The sequence below is a fragment of the Symphalangus syndactylus genome, chromosome 23 (assembly GCF_028878055.3).
Source record: "Symphalangus syndactylus isolate Jambi chromosome 23, NHGRI_mSymSyn1-v2.1_pri, whole genome shotgun sequence".
Taxonomy (NCBI): domain Eukaryota; kingdom Metazoa; phylum Chordata; class Mammalia; order Primates; family Hylobatidae; genus Symphalangus; species Symphalangus syndactylus.
In genome coordinates, this window is record NC_072445.2 from 20,727,973 (window position 1) to 20,747,837 (window position 19,865).

The 19,865-nt window shown below is 42.0% G+C and overlaps 1 protein-coding gene across 3 annotated transcripts in view; it reads right to left on the minus strand.

The window, feature by feature from the left end:
• ADGRF5 (adhesion G protein-coupled receptor F5) overlaps positions 1–19,865 on the minus strand; it is a 101,936-nt gene that overhangs the window by 46,485 nt on the left and 35,586 nt on the right. For all 3 annotated transcript variants that reach the window (XM_055263859.2, XM_055263858.2, XM_055263857.2), the window contains exons 2-3: positions 7,645–7,770; positions 1,042–1,096 (exon numbers count right to left, since the gene is read on the minus strand). In XM_055263859.2, coding sequence (XP_055119834.2) covers positions 1,042–1,096; positions 7,645–7,746 — 157 coding nt within the window. In that variant the 5' untranslated portion in view covers positions 7,747–7,770. The remainder of the gene's footprint in view (positions 1–1,041; positions 1,097–7,644; positions 7,771–19,865) is intronic.

Sequence of the window (19,865 nt, forward strand, 5' to 3'; positions counted from 1 at the left end):
CCAGGCTACAGAGATGAGGAGAACTCAGGTGAGCTCTCCTCTACTGGGGGTGGCAAACAGGAGGTAAAATAATGACACTGCTCTGGGACAAATGTTGTGAATGGAAATGTATCAAGGGGAACGGGAACCCAGGAAAAGCAGTCCCTGATGATCTGGGGAATGGATGGAAGGCCTAACAGGGCAGGAGTTCATAGGACTTGAGGCTTCAGTGGGGGTCTCCCAGATAAACAAAGGGGGATAATGGGCAGGGTGTTGATGACGTGAAAGGGAACAGAAGGAGATCAGGTGGGAAAGGCACGGAAGGCCTGGTGAGTCACGAGCAGAGGATTGGCTTTTAGTTCCAAGGCCAAGGGAGCCCATGAAGAGTTCTATGGGGGGAAATGACAGGATCTGATTTGTGCTTTTGAAGGTCTTCTGTGCTGGGAGTGGGAGCACCAGGTCCTGGGAATACCCAGCCTGTGGCCCTGACCTGACACCTGCGCAGGGTCCACTCAGGATGGGATTTAAGGGTCGGTGTTTCAGAATTTGCAGCTCTTCACCTACCCCTAACCCTCCAAAGGGCTGAGTCTTGTATTTTCCAGATCACTGCTTTAGAAGTGAGTGGGAAAATTGGAGTGGGAAACAGGAGGAGGACTTGAGCCTCGTGGTTAGATTGCGTCACAAGATAAAGTCCTAAGTGAAAGAAGTTTTTTTTTTTTTAAAGGCAAAAAGAAAGGCTTCTGGATGGTGGGCAGAGAAGTAGGCCATTTGGTGGTGCGGGAGGGCAGCTGACGAGAGAGCCACAGAAAAATCCTAAGAATGTGAGGAGCAGTGATGGCAATGGGGAGGGAAGGGGGGTTCTTAACGTGTTGTTATGATCCAGTTACTGTCATTTGGTAGAGAACGGAGTTTCCTAGTAATTATTTTTGGAAATCACACTGCACTATATGACCCTGATGTGATTGGAGACTGAATTATGTAGACTACGATGTTTTAAAAAGTTGCAACACATATCATTTGAGTCAACTTATAAAAGGGATTGCCAAGCAAGAGTTTATATACCGGCTCGTTTTTGCCTCAGTGCCTCTTCACCAGCTGGTTCACGTTCATGAAGACTCTGAAAAGAATGTTTGAGAAAGTTGTCAATTAATGTTAGAGAAGTCTTTTCACTGTGGCTCCCCGCTTAGATACCCCTAAATGTTGGAGCTGAGCTTAAGACTGCAGACTTTGGGATAGCACCATGTGTCCCGTGGATGCTGGGCACATAGCAATGAAACGGTTTGTAAAATGAAGTGGAGTTGTTACTGTAGTGTGACCTAGGAATTCATTTTTTTTTAGACCAGTCTCTAGACCAGGAACAGAAGAAATCATCATATCTGACTTTCTCAGAGTTCTGCAGTTTGAATCCTGTCAAAAAATATAAATTATTATAGTGTTCTAAACTTGTACTCCCCGCCTGACTTGAACTGAGTCATCCCAGTGACCTTTGAGACAAGTCTCACGACCTCCTTCTCAACACTCAGCCTGTCCTAACCCCAATCTTCCTGCTGTATTAGGGTTCTTTAACCATTGTGTGTGCTTAGAAATTATTATTTCTGCGTCTGATCCTTTTTCTCCTGGATGGTTCTATTGCTGGTTTCTGTAGCAGGAACTAAGAGAGCCTGCTCTAGAGTCAGACTTCCTGGGTACAAGACTGTGCCACTTACTCTGTGGCCTTGTGACCTTGGGGAAGTTACTTATCCTTGCTGAGCTTTAGGGTTTTTTTTTCCTGTACAATGGGAATAATAACAATATCAACTTCATAGGTTTGTTATGAGAACTAAGCAAACTACAGTATGGCATATAGTAAGTTCTTAATACATTTTAGCTATTATTATACAGTGTGGTGACTAAAAGTAAGGACTCTGCAGACATTGAGTTCAAATCCTAGCTCCATCATAAAATGTCTGTATGACCTTGGGCAAATCACTTAATCTTTCTGTGCCTCAGTTCTTACCTATAGAATGGGGATGAATATAGCTTATCTCAGAACGTTGATGTGAGGACCAAATGATTAATAAATGTAAGGCACTGAAAGTAATTTTGGTTACATGGTAAATGCTATTCAGGGAGGGGGCATCAAGATGTTCTGCGGGCATCATGCTGCACCTGCCACCTGGTACATTTCTGTGAAGTTCATCTCCTTCATCCTGTAGCCTTTTTGTTAAAGAATAGGCATTGATCAGTTTCACTCATGGGATCACCACCAGTTCTGCAGCTGGTAACAGAGCCTACCCCATATCTTGACCCGACATGGATTTCCTAGCTGATCCCTGCCTGCCTACAGGTTTTCCTGTGATGTATTTTCCACCCCAAACTCCCTTCACACTCAATAGAAAAGCCCCACCTCTCGGAAATCTCCCAGATAACCCCTGCCCACAGAGATCTGTGCTTTACCTTGAACTCCACGCATCCATGACTGCCACCTGGGGCAGAGCTCACTCTGCCGTCAGGGTTGTCTACCACTATTTTCTAGTTATCTCACATCATCACAATGACAAACATAATACTTCCTAAGATGTATTTAACACCCTGTGCCAAGACAAGGGTAGATGCTGTTATTATCCACGTTTCACTAATAAGAAAGCACAGGCAGAGAGGTCCAGTAACTTGCCTAGGATAACACAGACTTTAATGGCAGAGCAGGATTCAAACCCAGCCGGCTCCAGAGTCTGCACTTGTCCACGCAGGCACTGCATCATCTTATCAGCAGAGACCTGGGAAACTGCCTTTGTCTCAGGGAGCCGGTCTCTCTTTACCCAGAGCCGTTTCTCTGTCTGTCTGTCTGTATAACCTCTTCCTATTCCCTCCTCCTTTCCAGTGAACAGTTCTCTTGGCTGGTCTCCCTCCTCTTACTAAGTTACATTTTTAGGAAAAGATCAGATGTCTGCAATTTACCACTCCATGTGAGGTTTACCCATTCCCCTCGCTGGTGCCCTCAGGAGGTACTGATTGAGGAATGTGTTAAAGTCAGTAAGAAATGGGGACGGACTGTGTACTTGATAGTTCATAAATGTACTTGAAGAAATAAAAAGAGAAATGATGGATGATGATTGGAATTTCAAAAGCCCAGTTGCTGTTTTATTTGCAGTGAAGTTATTTTAGATGTCCTTGAATATGCAGGAACTGAAGGTGCAAAGTCAATGTATAGGACTGGTTCCGGCCCAGCTTCCTGTGGAGAATGCTTTGGCTTTCTGCCCAGGCAAAGGGAAGGTTCTTCGTGCTTTTCTGCCTCCATCCTCTCTGGGGCCTGGTGGGGAGGAGGGAGTGGCCACTGGGAGCTTTCTCTGTCCACACTTCGAGGCAGCAGTTAGGGGACTCAGACAACACAGGAGAACTTGACTGCCAGTGGTCACCTTTGGGCAGTTCTCCCAGGTCGAGTTTTCATTCTCTCTGCTTTCCAGTAGGACTAAAGCATTGAGGTCTTGCCTCTTTTCTTGTCAGTCACATGTTAAAATCAAGGTATATTTCAATTATCTAATGCAGCATATTTCAACTCTTTGTAAGAATCAGGATCATTGGTCTCCCCTGCCCCAGTGTGATTCAGTAGGTCTGGGGTGAGGTGCAGAAAACTGCCTTTTCAAGCAGTGCATCTGTTGACATGAGGCCATCTTTTGGAAACACTACTTTCTGAAGATTTCCTGAATCTTTGTGGTGATCATCTGGAACTTTCAGGGCACATCTTTGCAAGTGCCGCTTCCATAGCTCTGTCACCTACAGCCTCTTTGTTGTCCAGTGAGAGCAGGCTACTTCCTATTTTAAGCCCTACAATCATTGGAGATAATGGAGGAAAAAGCACACTGATGGCAATGAAGCTTTTGAGGTGTTGGGATGGAGACGGGTAAATGCTCTTGACCATCCCCAGATTCAAGGAGGTACAAAGATCTGGCTGCCAAGTCACGGGACCTGATTTGAATAGAGCAAATGGTCACACCAAGAAGTGAATCCCACAGTTTCAGATTTTTAGGAGATGTCATTCACTCCCTCGAATCCTCTGTTTCTTACATTATGAAAAATAATAAGTGCTGAGACATGTCAGGTGCTCAGTGCAGTCTCTGGTAGTGGTGAGTGCCGTGCATCCTGCTGGCATGGGGCTCATTGGGGACCAGCCTTACCGTCCTGAGTCTTCATGTCATCCCAGTTTGGGGAACTGTAGGACTCCAGCACTTGCCTTTCCTCTTACACTTTGGGTGCTGGGTAGAACTCAGAAGGGAGCATAGGTTGGCCAGGGCTCCCAGTGCTCGGCAGTGCATTTACTTCAGACAAGAAAACAGAGCTTCCAATTGGACCTCCCCCTGCTTGCTCCATCTGTGTAGAGGTCCCCAGGGGACTGTCTGAGCCACAGTAGACAGCACTGTCCAGAGGGAATTTCCTGAAGGCAAAGCTTCAGCCAGAAAAGACAAGGTCACCAATTCCAGGAAGTGCCCCACCTGTCGGACATGATGACTTCACAAATAATTGCAGTGGTGGTGGGGCAGGGTGGCCTGGAGTGGGGGTGGGTAGTCAGTCAGGAATGAGAGGTGGCTTTTTATTCATGAAGAAGAAAATTCCCAGGGAACAGGATGGCAAACGAGGAGGTAAGCAAAGACTCCTGCTTTCCCGAATCTTAACCCTACTCACCCGAACCCTGCCACACACACCTCTTTTTCTTGACCTGAAACTCCGATTTAACATCTTTGCCTCTGTGTTCGAAAACTGTCTGAGCAAGAATCCTTTAGCAATGTCTCCTCACCTAAGCATATTCAGAGGGGTTTATTTGTATCAAAAGTAATTGCAAAAGCTGCAATTACTTTTGCACCAACCTAATACTAGACTATTAAAAATCACTACAAATTCATAAGCACTTGGGCTCTGTGCTAGTCACTGTGCTGTGGGTTGCGTGTAGAACATTGAAGCCTCACAACAAACAGATGAAGGAGATATGATTTATTCTCATGTAGAGGAAACAGACTCAGGGAAACGAAGAAAGATGACAGTTTCCAGAGCTAATGAGAGTCAGAGCTGGGCTTCCACTCACACCTGACATCAAAGTTGAGCACGTACAGCCTGTAACTCTAAGATGGTCACTGGAGCAGGATCCAGGGCAGCATGTCTGAGAGCCAACATCCTGGGCCCCACCCAGGCAGCCTAAGCTAAAATCTGCATTTGAAGAAGGTCTCTGGGCAGATCCATGCTCACATGACAGCTTGAGGAGCACTGAGCTACATCATCACCCTTTAAAAGCCCTTCACCCCACATGTGTATATTCATGTTCATAGGCACATTATTCACAATGGCCAAGAGATGGAAACAACTCATGTCCGTGGATGGATGAGTGGCAAACAAAATATAGACATATGTACAATAGGACATTATTCAGCCTTAAAAAGCGGGGAAGTGCTGAAACAGGCTACAACATAGATAAACCTTGAGGACAATATGCTAAGTGAAATAAGCCAGCCACAAAAAGACAAATATTATATGATTCCACCTACGTGAGGTATCTGGAATCACCAAATTAATAGATAGAAATTAGGACAGTAGTAACCAGCAGCTGTCAGTAAGAAGGAAATGAGGAGTCATTGTCAAATGGGTATAGAGTTTGAGTTTTACAAAATGAAAAAATTATGAAAATTAGTTGTACAATAATGTGAATATACTTAATACTACCAAACTGTATGCCTAAAAATGGTTTCAAGATGTTAAATTTTATGTTAGGCGTATTTTATCACAATTTCAAAAACCAAGCCCATCACCAGATGTTGCATGCATGAGGCATTTAAGATGGTAGAAGGTCAGTCATGGGAACTGGGTGGCAGCTTAGGGCAGTATAAACTGATCAGGCAGGCTGAAGGGCACTTTTCCGATGCGAGTCCTCAGCCTTTGGGTTGCGTGAAGACATTATACCTTGAAGGGTAGATCTACCAAAGAAAAGTGGGGTCCTTTGAGGTGAGTGGTAGGAGCTTCCACCAAGATCCCTAGGAGGTCAGCTTATCCCCTGACCAGCCTTCACCACCAGGCAGATGAAAGGGCTTTGCCAGGGCCATCACTAGGAGGGCAGATGTGACATAGAGAGAAGGCACTGCTGAAGCCAGGAGCACTAAGAAATGCTGGAACAGAGGCAAAGCTAACCCCATTGCTGAGATCACCTCAGGCCCTAGCTTTTACCCCACCTGCCTTGGATAGCCAGAGCTCTGCACTGACTATGTGAATTCACAAGAAGCTTAAATGTTTCCCTTCTCTATTTAAATGGGAAGGCTATTGTGTATGAGTGTACAGGTTGTACCCTGCACCCTGAGGTTTGGAAGAGGAGACACACCATATATATCCCCCAAGTCATGAGAGAAATAAAGAAAAGACAAAGACAACCTAGGTCAAACAATGAAAGAACCAAAAATGAAAGAGGAAGAAAGTACATGAAGTCGTGAAACAAAATCCTGAAGGTAAGATCAAGCATTTTGAAAATGGTATCAGTGGGAATAAATTATACAAATTTACTTGCTCAAGTTTGGTTTAAAAGAAAAAAAATCAAACGCACATTGTTTACAAAAGAATCATAAAACAAAGTGGTATATAAAGGCTTGAATAAATAAAGAACAAAAATCAGGCAAACACACAAACAAAAGCAGAAATGACAATTGGAATAGCAGACAAATAATTAAATTAAAACATACAAAGGAGGACAAAGAGTGGCATTTTACAATGCTAAAAACGTACCAATGAATCTCTAACAACAGTGACTGACAAAAAAATAGAACTGAAATTTGTAAAACAAAAAAGTGGAAAATACTACTACAATAAGAGAAACAATAACAGCAGACAGTTACATAACATTTATTATATGCCAGACACCGTTCTAGAGCATCTTATAGATATGAACTCATTTAATTTTCATAACAATAAAAGGAAATCAGTACTACTATTAGCATCGTTGTACAGATGAAGAAATTGAGACAGAGAGAATTACATCAGTCTTCAAAGATTCCCAACCAGTAACATGCCCTGTCTGTGGTGCAGGGAGAAGCTAAGTAAGGAATAATCTGAAAATTCCCATAAGGAATAAGGGGATACTTATCCCTCCCTTTACTTAAGCTAAACTCTTATTTACTTTCCAAAGACAAAACCACCTGAACAATTTGTCAGCAAAGGTCTGCTATGATGTCTATGGTCCCTTCAGCTATATCAGTCTGTGATTGTCACACACACACAGATTAATGTCTTTTGGAATGTGTCCTAGCCTGATGTCCCAGTTAAAACAAATCCTTTGAGAACATACATTCTGCTCAATCCTTCAAATCTGCATTGTTGTTATTGTCAGTTTAACAGAGGGGAAGACTTAGGCCTAGTGGTTGTAATTTAGTGAAGAAAGGAACCCTGGGAGGTCTCTCTTGAAGCTACATTGATGTTCCCTTAACTCCACCACTTATTTCAGAATATAGCAAGTGGTAGCCCAGCAAATACACTGACCTAGGTTTACATTCACCCCTTCTCCCAATTTGCAACCTTTTTTCTTATGTTGCAATTATGAGAAGAATTTTTTTCTCCCCCTAAAGTTTTTTCTCCCTAAACTTTTTGTAAGAACCATTGTCAGTCAGGAAATCAGAAAAATGTGATAAGAAAAATTATAGCAGATATGGATATACTCACCAAAGGATGAATAGTAGACTCAAAATTCCAGTTCAGTGCAGCTTTGGAAGAATAAATCACAATAAACATGAGGCACAAAGTGGTTCTCCTTGGGGATTTCATGTCTTCAAGTTTGAGTTGGTTGGCCTGAAATGGAAATATGATGGTTTAGATATACAGCAATTTATTTCTTAAACAAGGAAAAAGAACTCACAAGCCCTGTCTTGAAGGTCATCCTACACAAGAACCTTTTCAACAGAGACAGAAAAGGAAGGAGGAGCATGAAGGAATCAACTTAGCATTCTCTGCCCAGGCCTTTGGGTGAAGAAATGGTCACAGTAGGAGAATGGGGGTTCAGAGGCTGAGAATGGTGTCTGTAAATAGGACAAAGGTAGCAGATGTTTGAGTAAGAAATACTTACACATAATTTACGAACAAAAAGACTCAGAGAACACTATTCAGTTTCACTACATGCAATATACTTTGGTATTTTCAATTCTACCATAGAGTATCTTACCCCATTTTTAATTTAATTCTGGTAGCATCCCATTAAATGGACATCATGACCCATATTAATGTACTATGACCCATTAGTATGAAAACTCCGGGACTTGGTTATAAAAATGTAAGTTGTATCTTACAGTACTATTTCATATTATAGTGCATAATATAGAATATTAGTATCATTATATATCCCATCTTATTCATTGAGTTCTTTTTATTTTATTTATTTATTTTTTAATTTTTTGAGACAGAGTTTCACTCTATTGCCCAGGCTGGTCTTGAATTCCTGGCCTCAAGCAATCCTCCTGCCTCAGCCTCCCAAAGTGCCAGGATTACAGACGTAAGTCATCATGCCTGGCCTTATGTGTTGATTTTTTTAAATTCCTTTTATAATGCTGATGATGAAAATAGCTTTTTGGTGATGAGATGAATCATTTTTGACATTTTTTCATTTAAAAAGTAGGTTGTCACATGGAATAACCTCTACCCTAGAAGGTCTGAGGACCAAGACAATCTACTTTGTGCACACTCCTCTCCTTGTAGCTTTTCTATGCCCATGTGTTGTTGTGAAAAGAATGCTAGACTAAGAGACACAAGATATGGGTTAGGATCCAGGATTACTGGAAACTAACTGTGTCCTGTGTAAGTAATTTGTCTTCTCTGAGTCCAAGTTTTCCCATCTGTAAAATGGGGATAATTGTACCTCCCCTAATTCTCTCACAGAGTGTTCTGAGACTCGAATGAGATTAAAAGGCATGAAGAACTCCAGAAATGCAGGCTGCAATAATTATTACTCTGATTGTCAATAGAATCCAGAATGCAACCATCCAGAAGGGCAGGCTTTGGCTGCAGTGTTGCAGAGAGCGCCAGGTAACCATGGCCAGGATAACACACTGATGATAGGCAAGATTTACACGCCAGGGAAAATTGTATTTCAATCGCCAGCTGACAACTGCCACCTTTTCCTCTTCCTCAGTGGAAAACTGGAAAACTGATCCAATTTGCAAATTTGGCAATCAAACACATTTTTTAAATTCTGCAACTCAATGGTTTGGGGGAAATGCTTTGCAATTTAGGTTATAGTAGTTGTTTAAGACCAGATGCATCTGCTGTGGGGAAATCATAGCAATGTACTGCTTAATTTTCTATTGGAAGTTTTATCTTCCTTTTTGAAAGACAGTGTGTCTTTGTGGGTATTGAACAGCCTAATATAGAATGAGTCAGGTATTTAGGAGGCAAAGTAGTCTTTTCAGGCCCCAACCTCAGTTGGTTCCCTACTGAGGCAGTTAATCAAGGAGATGAGACTTAGTAACTGAAGAGTTAATGAGCCTCCCTTTGAATCTGATAACCAAGGAAGGACTCACATACTAGAAGGACTAGAGATGGCTCCATATCTTTCTACGATTTCCCAATGTTAGCAGTGCATCCTTTTTTTTGGTCAGTTAGCAAGAATTACAATGTTTCCAAATAGTCATGTCTGGCCCTTTTGTATAGGCCATTGGCCAATACTGTCCCCAACTTCCCCCACCCCCTGCCTCTGCTGAGACTATTTTTAATAAATTAACATTCTTATCTATGTTGACTCATTTGTTGACAACAAGATCGCAAGCCAAAAGAAATGGAGATGTAGGAAGGACCCTACCATGGGGAGGCGGGTGTTCTCTGGATGCAGAAGATGACATACAGTCATCAATTACACACAAATGTCAGGGATTCTTCATTCAAAAGAAAGGAGAAAGCCACCACTTTGAAAGAAAGGAAATAGTCAACGTATTTGACAACCAGTATGGAATGGACCTGACCAATGGGAACAGTGACACGAGCTGAAATTCACTTCAGCTTTTGGGGTTGCTGCCACACTTGGGTAGAGACCTAAAGACCAACTTTTCTTTAACCTGCATCATTAATTGTATAAACCTTCCAGCTCACAGGTATCCATACCTGTGAGGAAGCAAGCAAAAACTGTTCAACTTGGCCAATGCGAGGGAAAAGTCTATATTCATCCAGTTAAAAATATGGAGGAGCATCCCACATTCAAGGCAATTTGTCTTCAGTAGGGACCCTTTAATACTAAATTCCCTAAAAGTTCATATTTCTTCTAAAATTCCTGGAGTAAAGGGCAAAGACTGAGAGACAAAGAGAGAAACAGAGGCAGAGAAAGAAAGAACATTATCAGATGTCATTCCCAATCTCCCTCTCTTTTTAAATTAAAATCCAGGACACTCTCTACTAAAACTCACCAAAGCTGGGAAATATGACCTAGCCCTCAGTATTAGCCTTGTGGCTCTGAGAAACTTCCTGGTCTCCTCTGACTCTATTTTCCTGTCTGTGAAGTTAGAAGACAGTGAGAGGAAAATAAAGCACAGCCTGACATCATATGCCAGGAATAAGTCATCAAGATTCTCAGCAACACTGCATCTGAAGGATGAATGATCTCGGTTCCCTGAAGCCACCATTAATGGCGTTCTCTTGCAGAGTGATTATGCACCAGGAAGCTTCACTGTGGAACTGGCCTGTTCTTACAACTCTTAGAAACAACCAGTGCTGGCTGGGTGTGGTAACGCATGCCTGCAATCCCAGCATTTTCAGAGGGCAAGGAGAAAGGATCACTTGAAGCCAGGAGTTCAAGACCAGCCTGAACAACAAAGTGAGACTCTGTATTCTACCAAAAAAACAAAACAAAAAAAAAAAAATTTTTTTTTTTTTGTAAATAGCCAGGTGCACTGGCATGCACCCATAGTCCTAGCTACTCAGGGGGCTGAGGTGGGGAGATGGCTTGAGTCCATGAGCCCTGGAGTTTGAGGCTGCAGTGAGCTATGATTTCATCATTCTAGTCCAACCTCTAACAGAGCAAGACCCTATCTCTCAAAATAAAATAAAATAAAATAAAATAAAATAAAATAAATAATAGAGAAATAATCAGTGCTTAAGATCAACTCTTCTCTTAGAAATCCTTCATCAGCTCTGAGATCAGAAAACTAGGCCTAGAAAGAGCTGAGTGTCTCAGAGCTCAGAGGTGCTAGGAGCTGAGTTAGTCAGAACTCCAAGAGATCTACCAATGATTCTCAAAATTTTAGCCAATGATATCCTCCGACAGTTGGAGCAACCATGTATGATAGGATTGTGGGTAATAATTACTGGTGGTTATTAATTGGCTATTAATTATAATTGGTGGGTAATAATTGCTGGTGACAATGACTGTAGGATAGGATTGTGGGTAATAATTGCCAGTGGTTATTAACTGGTTATTAATTATAATTGGCGGGTAATAATTGCTGGTGACAATGACTGTAGGATAGGATTGTGGGTAATAATTGCCAGTGGTTATTAACTGGTTATTAATTATAATTGGTGGGTAATAATTGCTGGTGACAATGACTGTAGGATAGGATTGTGGGTAATAATTGCCAGTGGTTATTAATTGGCTATTAATTATAATTGGTGGGTAATAATTGCTGGTGACAATGACTGTAGGATAGGATTGTGGGTAATAATTGCCAGTGGTTATTAACTGGTTATTAATTATAATTGGTGGGTAATAATTGCTGGTGACAATGACTGTAGGAGTCCTGTCGTACTGGGTGCTCACTATATTCTAGGTCTGCTGCTGAGCTCTCTGCAAGGGTTATGCCCTCTAGCCCTCTCAGGGAGCCTCTGATACTACTAAATTACTCCCATTTTTCAGACATGGAAACGGAAGCTTAGAAGGACGATTAATTCACTGAGGCCACACAGCTGATAGACGGTAGTGGCAAAATTATAAACAAAGCAGTCTATTCTCCTGAGAAGAAAGTGTCATTTGAGCTAAGAGATCTTCTTGGTGGGAAATCAACCAACCAACCAACCAAACAAACAAATTATAAGTTATAGACACCTGACCAGGCAACTGGAAACAAACTTCTAGCCTCATTTTGCCACTAATTAGCTGTGTGATGTGGCACAAGTCACTTTATCTCTCTGAGCCTGTTTTCTTCTCAGTAAATCCAGGGATTTGACTGCACTCAATAATTTCAAAATTGGGAGGAAGGATTTGGTCTCTTAAAGTCCTGTTACTATTCTAAGAGTCTAAAATTCTTCACGGTTATTTCAACTCAAATGCAGGCTCACTCTGGTTATCTTCTGAGAATAATCATAACTATCTTGCATTTATCCCACCACTTCTGATTTACTACACAGTCTAGGCCTTCTCTGCCCCGCATGTACATCACGGCAATGGCTTCCTTTCTTTGCTTCTCTGCTCCCTCTCTACAGAGATGCGAGATGGATTTTCCTAAAGCACTCTTCACACAACACACCCTGTTCAATTTTCCCTGCGGTCGGAATAAAGGAAATCACTTTCACTGATCCTCAAGGCTCTCCGTAACCTGGACTTTATTTATAAGAGTCAGCGTATGTAATAAGCATCTATAAGATTTTCCCTACCAAAGTCAGTTGCTTTTTCATAAGTTAAAATAGTGCAAGAGATTTTCCAATGCTCATGCAAAAGTAAAAATGCCAAGTCAAACTTTGAGAATTAATTTTGGGGATGGACAGGAGTAATTACTTCAAACAATTTTTCTGTGTTTGGCGAAACCAAAATAACCCTATCATTTATTTGGTTTATTAATCTCCATCTTTTCCTGTCCCTTAACCCCACACAATCACTGCATATTCAGATTCTACCCATCCTCAATGCCCAGGCAAAGGGCTCCCTCTCAGATGAAGGTTTCCTGATCTGTCCAGTTATAAATAGTCTCTACTTCCCCTGAACACCTAGACACACTTAGTCTAGGCCCTTAGCCTTCCTGCTTGTATTATATTTATTGTTATACTATTGCACGAAGTAAATCTATTTATTCCCTTATCTATTCATTTGTGTATTCCTTTACTGCAAAAACATTTATTAAGTCTTGTTACATGTTAAGAGTTCTACTGAGTGAAGGGGAAGTAGCAGTAAACAAGACAACGGTCCCTGTTTCCATGAAGCTTAAAGTCTAATGGAGTAGATGAACATTATTAAAGAATAAATTACTGAATTCATTGTTTAACTATGACTGTGAAAGTGCTACCAAGAAGACTAATCATAATATTAATATTTGTTGAGGACTTACTATATACCAGGCACTAAACTCAGCACCGACAATATTAAATCTCATAATCTTTACAATCCTAATGGGGTGGTTCTAGTATGATATCTAATTAAAGGGTACAGATCTAGTATGATATAAAATTAACCGAGCCACTGAGTGGTTAAATAACTTGCCTGAGATAACATAGCTAGTAAGTGACAGAGCCAGGATTTGAACCTAGAAAGTCTAACTCGAGAGCCTATCCCTTTAACCATTGTGCTGAATTGTTTACAAAAGGCTATACCAGAAGGACCTGACCTAGTTTTAGGGATTTGTGGAAGATATTCCAGGGGAAGTATTTATTTGAGCTCGAAATTTAAAGCATAAGTTGGAGTTAGCTAAAAACAACAGGGGAGTTTGGAAGAAGGGGAGGAAGATGGTTCTAGGCAGAAAAAAAAAGATCATGTGAAAAGGCCCTGAGGTGAAGAAAGAGCATGACACATTTGAGGAGCTGCAAGCAGGCCAGAGTGGCTGGAACATGAAAAGAGAGCAGGTGAAGGGTACGAGGCAGAGGGGGTGAGGTGAGCAGAGGCCAGGGTGGGGAGGACTTGTCATTGCAACAACAGGATTAGGCAAGATTGATTAGGGAGGCAATAGAGAGTAGAGAAGGAGGCCTAGGAACAAGTCCTACAGAATTCCAACAATCAAAGGTCCAGTTAAGAAACATGACAAAGCCAAGATGATTGGAAATTGTGAAGTCCTGATTAGGGAAAAAGAATCAGGCTGGCAGGAACAGGGGACAGCAAAAATAAAAAGCAGATAAGCTGTAAGTCTGCCTTTCTTCATGGTCCAGAACACATAGCCCTCCTGTGCAAATAACTCACAGTCTTCCTGTGCCCAAGTTATGACCAGACCCTTCGCTGATTAAAAAAAATGCAAGTTAGCTCACTGCAACCGTGGCATTATCAGTACTACACAAAGCCCTCTTCAGCACACGATAGAAACAACATTCTATAAAATCCCCAGCAAGACTGTGTCTTGTTACAGTCAGCCCCTTTTTGCTGGCCTGTCCATTGCATCCTTGCAACATATTTTCATACTTTTTCTAATAAATTTGCCTTTCTTTACCTACGACTGTCTCGGTAAATTCTTAGTACTCCCATCACCAGCTCTAAATAGTGGCTAATCGCCTGAGACAGGAATGAAACGAGAGAGGCAGGAACAGGAGGGGAACAAGGCTAGTTGAGTCAAGGAAACCGGGGAAAGTCAAGTTTTAAGAAGAAGGGGGCCGGGCAAGGTGTCTCACGCCTTTAATACCAGCACTTTGGAAGGCCAAGAGGGGCAGATCACCAGATGTCTGGAGTATGAGACCAGCCTTGCCTAACATGGTGAAACCCCATCTCTACTAAAAATACAAAAATCGGCCGGGCATTGTGGTGGACACCTGTAATCTCAGGTACTCGGGAGGCTGAGGCAGGAGAATTGCTTCAACCCAGGAGGCGGAGATTGCAGTGAACCAAGATCACGCCATTGTACTCCAGCCTGGGCAACAAAAGCAAAACTCCATCTCAAAAAAAAAAAAAAAAAAAAAAAGAAGAAGAAGAAGAAGGGGATGGTCAACTATGTCCAGTGGTGCCAAGAAGTCCATTAAGGAGACTGATATTGCTCACTGTATTTGGAGACATGGTATGCTCTCAGCAAAGGAAATCCCACTGGGATGGTTGGATGGAAACTGTATTGGGAAGAGTTATAGAGTGTTCGGGGAGTGAGGACTTGGAGATAGTGAGTACATGAAACTCACGAAATTTGTTTGTAAACTGAAGTAGAAGGTGAAGGTTCTTCCCACATGTAAGCTGCTTAGCTTTCACGTCCACGCAGTAGGTGATGTTATACGCATAGCTTTCTCTTTAAGAAAGGAACTAATTGTATTAGTACAGTATCAAGGGAAATCATACATCTTACTAAACCTTGGCCTGCCTCTGACTAACTAGACACATTATCGTAACCTTTGAAAAAAGCCAACGGCATATACCCTAATGTCTCCCAAACCTTGTGTTCTGAGATACAGACTATGATCAGGCAGCCCTTTTGCAAACACATACTTATCAAAATAGAGACTAAATGAGCCTGAAAATAGATGAGCACATACAAGCATTCTACTACTAAAGAATAGGGTTACTTTTAATGGTGGATGATAGATGGCAATGCCAACTTTCAGGAGGACTATCATTGCAAATTTTACTGTGATTATTATTCTGCTCATCTCCATGAGATATAGAGTTGCAATAAGGATAGAATGTCATCAGTAACCTACTCCCTGAACTGTAGAAGTACAGATTAAAAAACCCTTCAGTGTAACTTTAAGAGCCTGCCTTCATAAATCTGTATTTTTAGCTGCAGAGGTGGTAAGACTTATCTTTGCTGACCTTATTTGATTAGATGATTCATCTCCTGCACAAGCAAAAATATAAGCTAAATATTTATTTAACACAAACATGGGACACAATAACAATTAAAGAACTGCCTTGAAGATATCTTTTTTTCTATTTAACTTTCCATTGCCGTGAAATCAGGCCGTGCAGCAGCATATTGTGTCAGGGCAGTTCAGCACTATCAGATTACAGGGGAACATTTGTTTGTACACAATGGGATCAAGTTTTCCAAAACACACTGCACATGTGGACGGCGTTGATAACCTTTTATCCCTCTTTTCTTGTTGTTAAGTCACTGTGGGTCTTAGCCTTTAAGCAAAAGATTGCCATCTGTATGAAAACATTGAGTTCCTAACTGCTCTTATCTAGTCCGTCTTGCCTTAATTCACCATGTGGAGGGGTTTCCCTAAGCCCTGGCAAAACAATGCCCAGGAGTGCATTCCAATTGCAGACGGAGGGAAGCCCTGTGGAATGGGTCAGGTTTTTTTGTTTGTTTGCTTTTATTTTTTGGTTTTTTTTTTTTTTTGAGACCGAATCTCTCTGTGACACCCAGGCTGGAGTGCTATGGCATGATCTTGGCTCACTGCAACCTCTGACTCTGGGGTTCAAGCGATTCGCCTGCCTCAGCCTCCCGAGTAGCTGGGACTACAGGCACATGCCTCCATGCCCGGCTGATTTTTGTATTTTTAGTAGAGATGGGGGTTTCACCATATTGGCCAGGCTGGTCTCGAACTCCTGACCTCAAGTGATCCGCCCTCCTTGGCCTCCCAAAGTGCTGGGATTACAGGCGTGAACCACTGCAGCCAGCCTAGTTTGTTCTGTACTCAAATGTTATGGGAGAAAAATTGGCAAAGCTCATTTTACATTAGGTTGTTCTGAAGCTTCACCATTCTGTGGTTCTACCATGTACTAGGTAAGATCCAAAATAATACTTGACTACTTTAATACTAATAATAATAATGGACCAATCAGAACAATCTCTGTCCACTGTGCAGGAGCAGGGCCTGGGGGTCTCCTGCTGGGCTAGACCTTAGCAGTGTCATTGCTGGATTGTAGGGAAGTCTGTGTAGGATCCCAGGAAAGGGATTGGATGATTAAGCAGAGGTGGGGAGGCACTCCAGGGGCTGGAGGAAGCAGTTATTTGCAATGTGGCTGAAAATATTCCAACATTACAGTAATTGGCAGGGTCACCTTAGCCTTCTGCACTTCCTCCCTTTATGGACCCCATTCATTCCATCTCTCTGAGAAATGGCTTTGCTGTCCTTAGCCAGTGACTTCTCTTCTAAATCTTCATTTCCTTCTTCAGGGATTTTGTTAGATTTTGACCATATAACGTGTGTATTATTCAGAATGAAAAACTAAAAAGTTTTGCTTTATCCCCCCACCCCCCAACCCCAAGAAACACAGTACCCTGAAAAGTCCTTGCAGGTTCAAGATTTCCTTACTCTGGACAGTTTGACTTTAGTCCTCACCTCATTATGAAAAGTATTCTGTAGCGGCAGACCCATAACATTTGCCACAGTCCTCACTCTCCCTGACCTGTGGTGGGTACCTGCTCCACTTGTGCGTGGCCTCCCCCTCTGCAGGGCTCCCTTTCCCTTTCCTGGTTCTCAAGGCTCCCGAGCTTATGCCTTTTCTCCTTCTAAGCTCCCGTCCTCATCATCCTGCAGCTGCCTCACTGTGCGCCCTGCCAAATACCTCTCCTGGGTCTACAGCTCTTTTCTCTTGACACCTTCTCATAGTGAGCTCATTCACGTCCATAGTTTTAATTATCAGTTTATGTGAGAATTCCCAGAACTGTATTTCCAGCCTCTGACCTTCATGGCATATTGCCTCTTTTCTTGTCCCCAAAGATATCTCTTTCCTCTGCATGCCTATTTCCCCTCTTTGCTAGATATGAGGCGTGCCTTTTCAACTATACTATTTCCACTTGAGTGTAAATTCAGATCATCGAAAACTGAACTTGTCTCCTGTCCCACTGCTCTCTCCTAACCCATCCCTTCCCAGATTTGCCAACTGCTGGCTTCATTCTCCAGTTTCCTAGGCTCACAGCTTCACAGGTGTCCTTGGACACAAGAAGTGGTGCAGGAGTAGAAGCAGCAATTCGACCAGGCACTAAGTCCTGTTACCTGCTGCTGATGTGCTCAGAGCCCCTCATCAGTTTGGATATCGTCATCTCACCACACTTGTTTGGACATTGGGCCACCACATTGTTTTGGACATTATCTTCCATCTAGATGGTTGCAATAATCTCCTGAATGGGCCCCTCCCTCCTTTCTTCCCTGACCAATAATCCAACACAACAGCAGGGAATTTATTTGCCCAGAACACTATTCTTCCTAAATTGTGGCTGGATCATATTTAAATACTTTAAATGTTTGCAAATGCCCAGAGAATATTTAAGCCGATTCACCAGGAAAGCATGATCACCACGGCCTCATGTAAAATGAGCTCTGTCAATTTTTCTCCCATAACACTTAGGTATAGAGCAAACTGACCCACTCCCAGCTTTTATTGTACCTTCTTTTGTCATAAATATTAACAGAAAATATTGGTGGAATGCATTGCTACCTTGCAGCTTCTTCTCACACTATTCTTGGTGACTGAAATGCTCTATTTCTCCTTTCTGAGCTTTAGTCATCATTTCAGGTCCTGCTTATTCATTTGGTAACAACAACAATTGCTGTAATTTATCAAGCACTTGCTGTGTGCCAGACACTTGCTATATGGCAAGCATTAGGTTAAGCACTACACATGCACTAGACTCATTTAATCTTTATAATCCTGTTTATGAGAAGTATCATCATCTTCATTTTACAGATGAAGAAACTGAGCCTTGGCTAAACAAACACACTTGGCAAGTGGCCAAGTTTGTCTCCAAAGTCTGAACTCTGACCTTTATGGCATACTGTCTCTTATCTTGTCTTCCCCAGAGATATCTCTTTCCACTGCATGCACTGCATTTCTCTCCTCAGCTACTCATCTGGTCCTGTCATGTGGATCACTTTTCAGCACTGTGTGTATTTCAGGCATAGCACGGTAATTAGGCGTATGGACTCTGAAGTCAGACTACCTGAGATGGAATCTTAACGTGCCTCTATTCGCTAGCTTTTTGTCTCAGGTAATTTACTTAACTTTTCTGGATCCCCCATCTATAAAATGGGGATTATTATTTGATCTGAGTCATAGGATTATTGGAACAACTAAATGGGTGAACAATCATCTTTATAAAACACTAAGTATGGTGCCTGGAACATAGCAAGTACTCGATAAATATTGTTTGTTATTTCTCCTAATGCTATCCCTCCCCTAACCCCCCCCCCGCCCTCCCACAGGCCCCTGTGTGTGATGCTCCCCTCCCTGTGTCCATGTGTTCTCATTGTTCAACTCCTGCTTATGAGTGAGAACATGCAGTGTTTGGTTTTCTCTTAGAAATACCTAATGTAAATGACGAATTAATGGGCACAGCAAACCAACATGGCACATGTATACCTATGTGACAAACCTGCACGTTGTGCACATGTACCCCAGAACTTCAAGTATAATAATTAAAACAAATTCAGTCAAAAAAATGTTTGTTATTAAAATTCTCAATGCCTGTAACTTGCTTTCCACTAAGAGTCTAAGCTGATCAAGAAGAAAGGTTCTCTGCCTTTGCAATTCCACAGCACTTAGCAAGTCACACCAGAGTAGGTGATTCTACTAGGCTGTAATTGTAATTTTAAAGATTTCACATTGGCGATTATCTTTTAGGAAACAGGGAAGATTCCAATTATTTTAACCATCATGACCAGAGTCACACCATGTGATCTGAAATGTTGAGCTGGTAAGTAACTTGTGAATCATGGTGTGCCCTTAGCTAATACATATATTTAACTCAACCATCCTTATTAGAGCACCTACTCTGTGCAGAAACTCGTAGGTCCTGGGGAAACAGATAAATACTGAACAGTCCCTGTAGTCCTCTCTATCAAGGAGACAAACATTGCACTGACGAGAGATACTAACTTGAACTATACCAAGAAATGTCAGTGGGGAAAATGCTGTAGGGAAACATGTTATAATTAAAAAAACAGCCATGACTTATTGTCTATTCATATTTAGTTCAACCCAGAAAGTGGCAGCTCATGCAAAGGATAATTAGTATTTCTTTTTTTCCCCTTTCTCTTGGGATTGGGATACAACATGGCGAAGTGACCTTGAATAAAATGTATGATCTGATAGTCATCTGGCATTAGAAGAGCACATCCTGTTTATC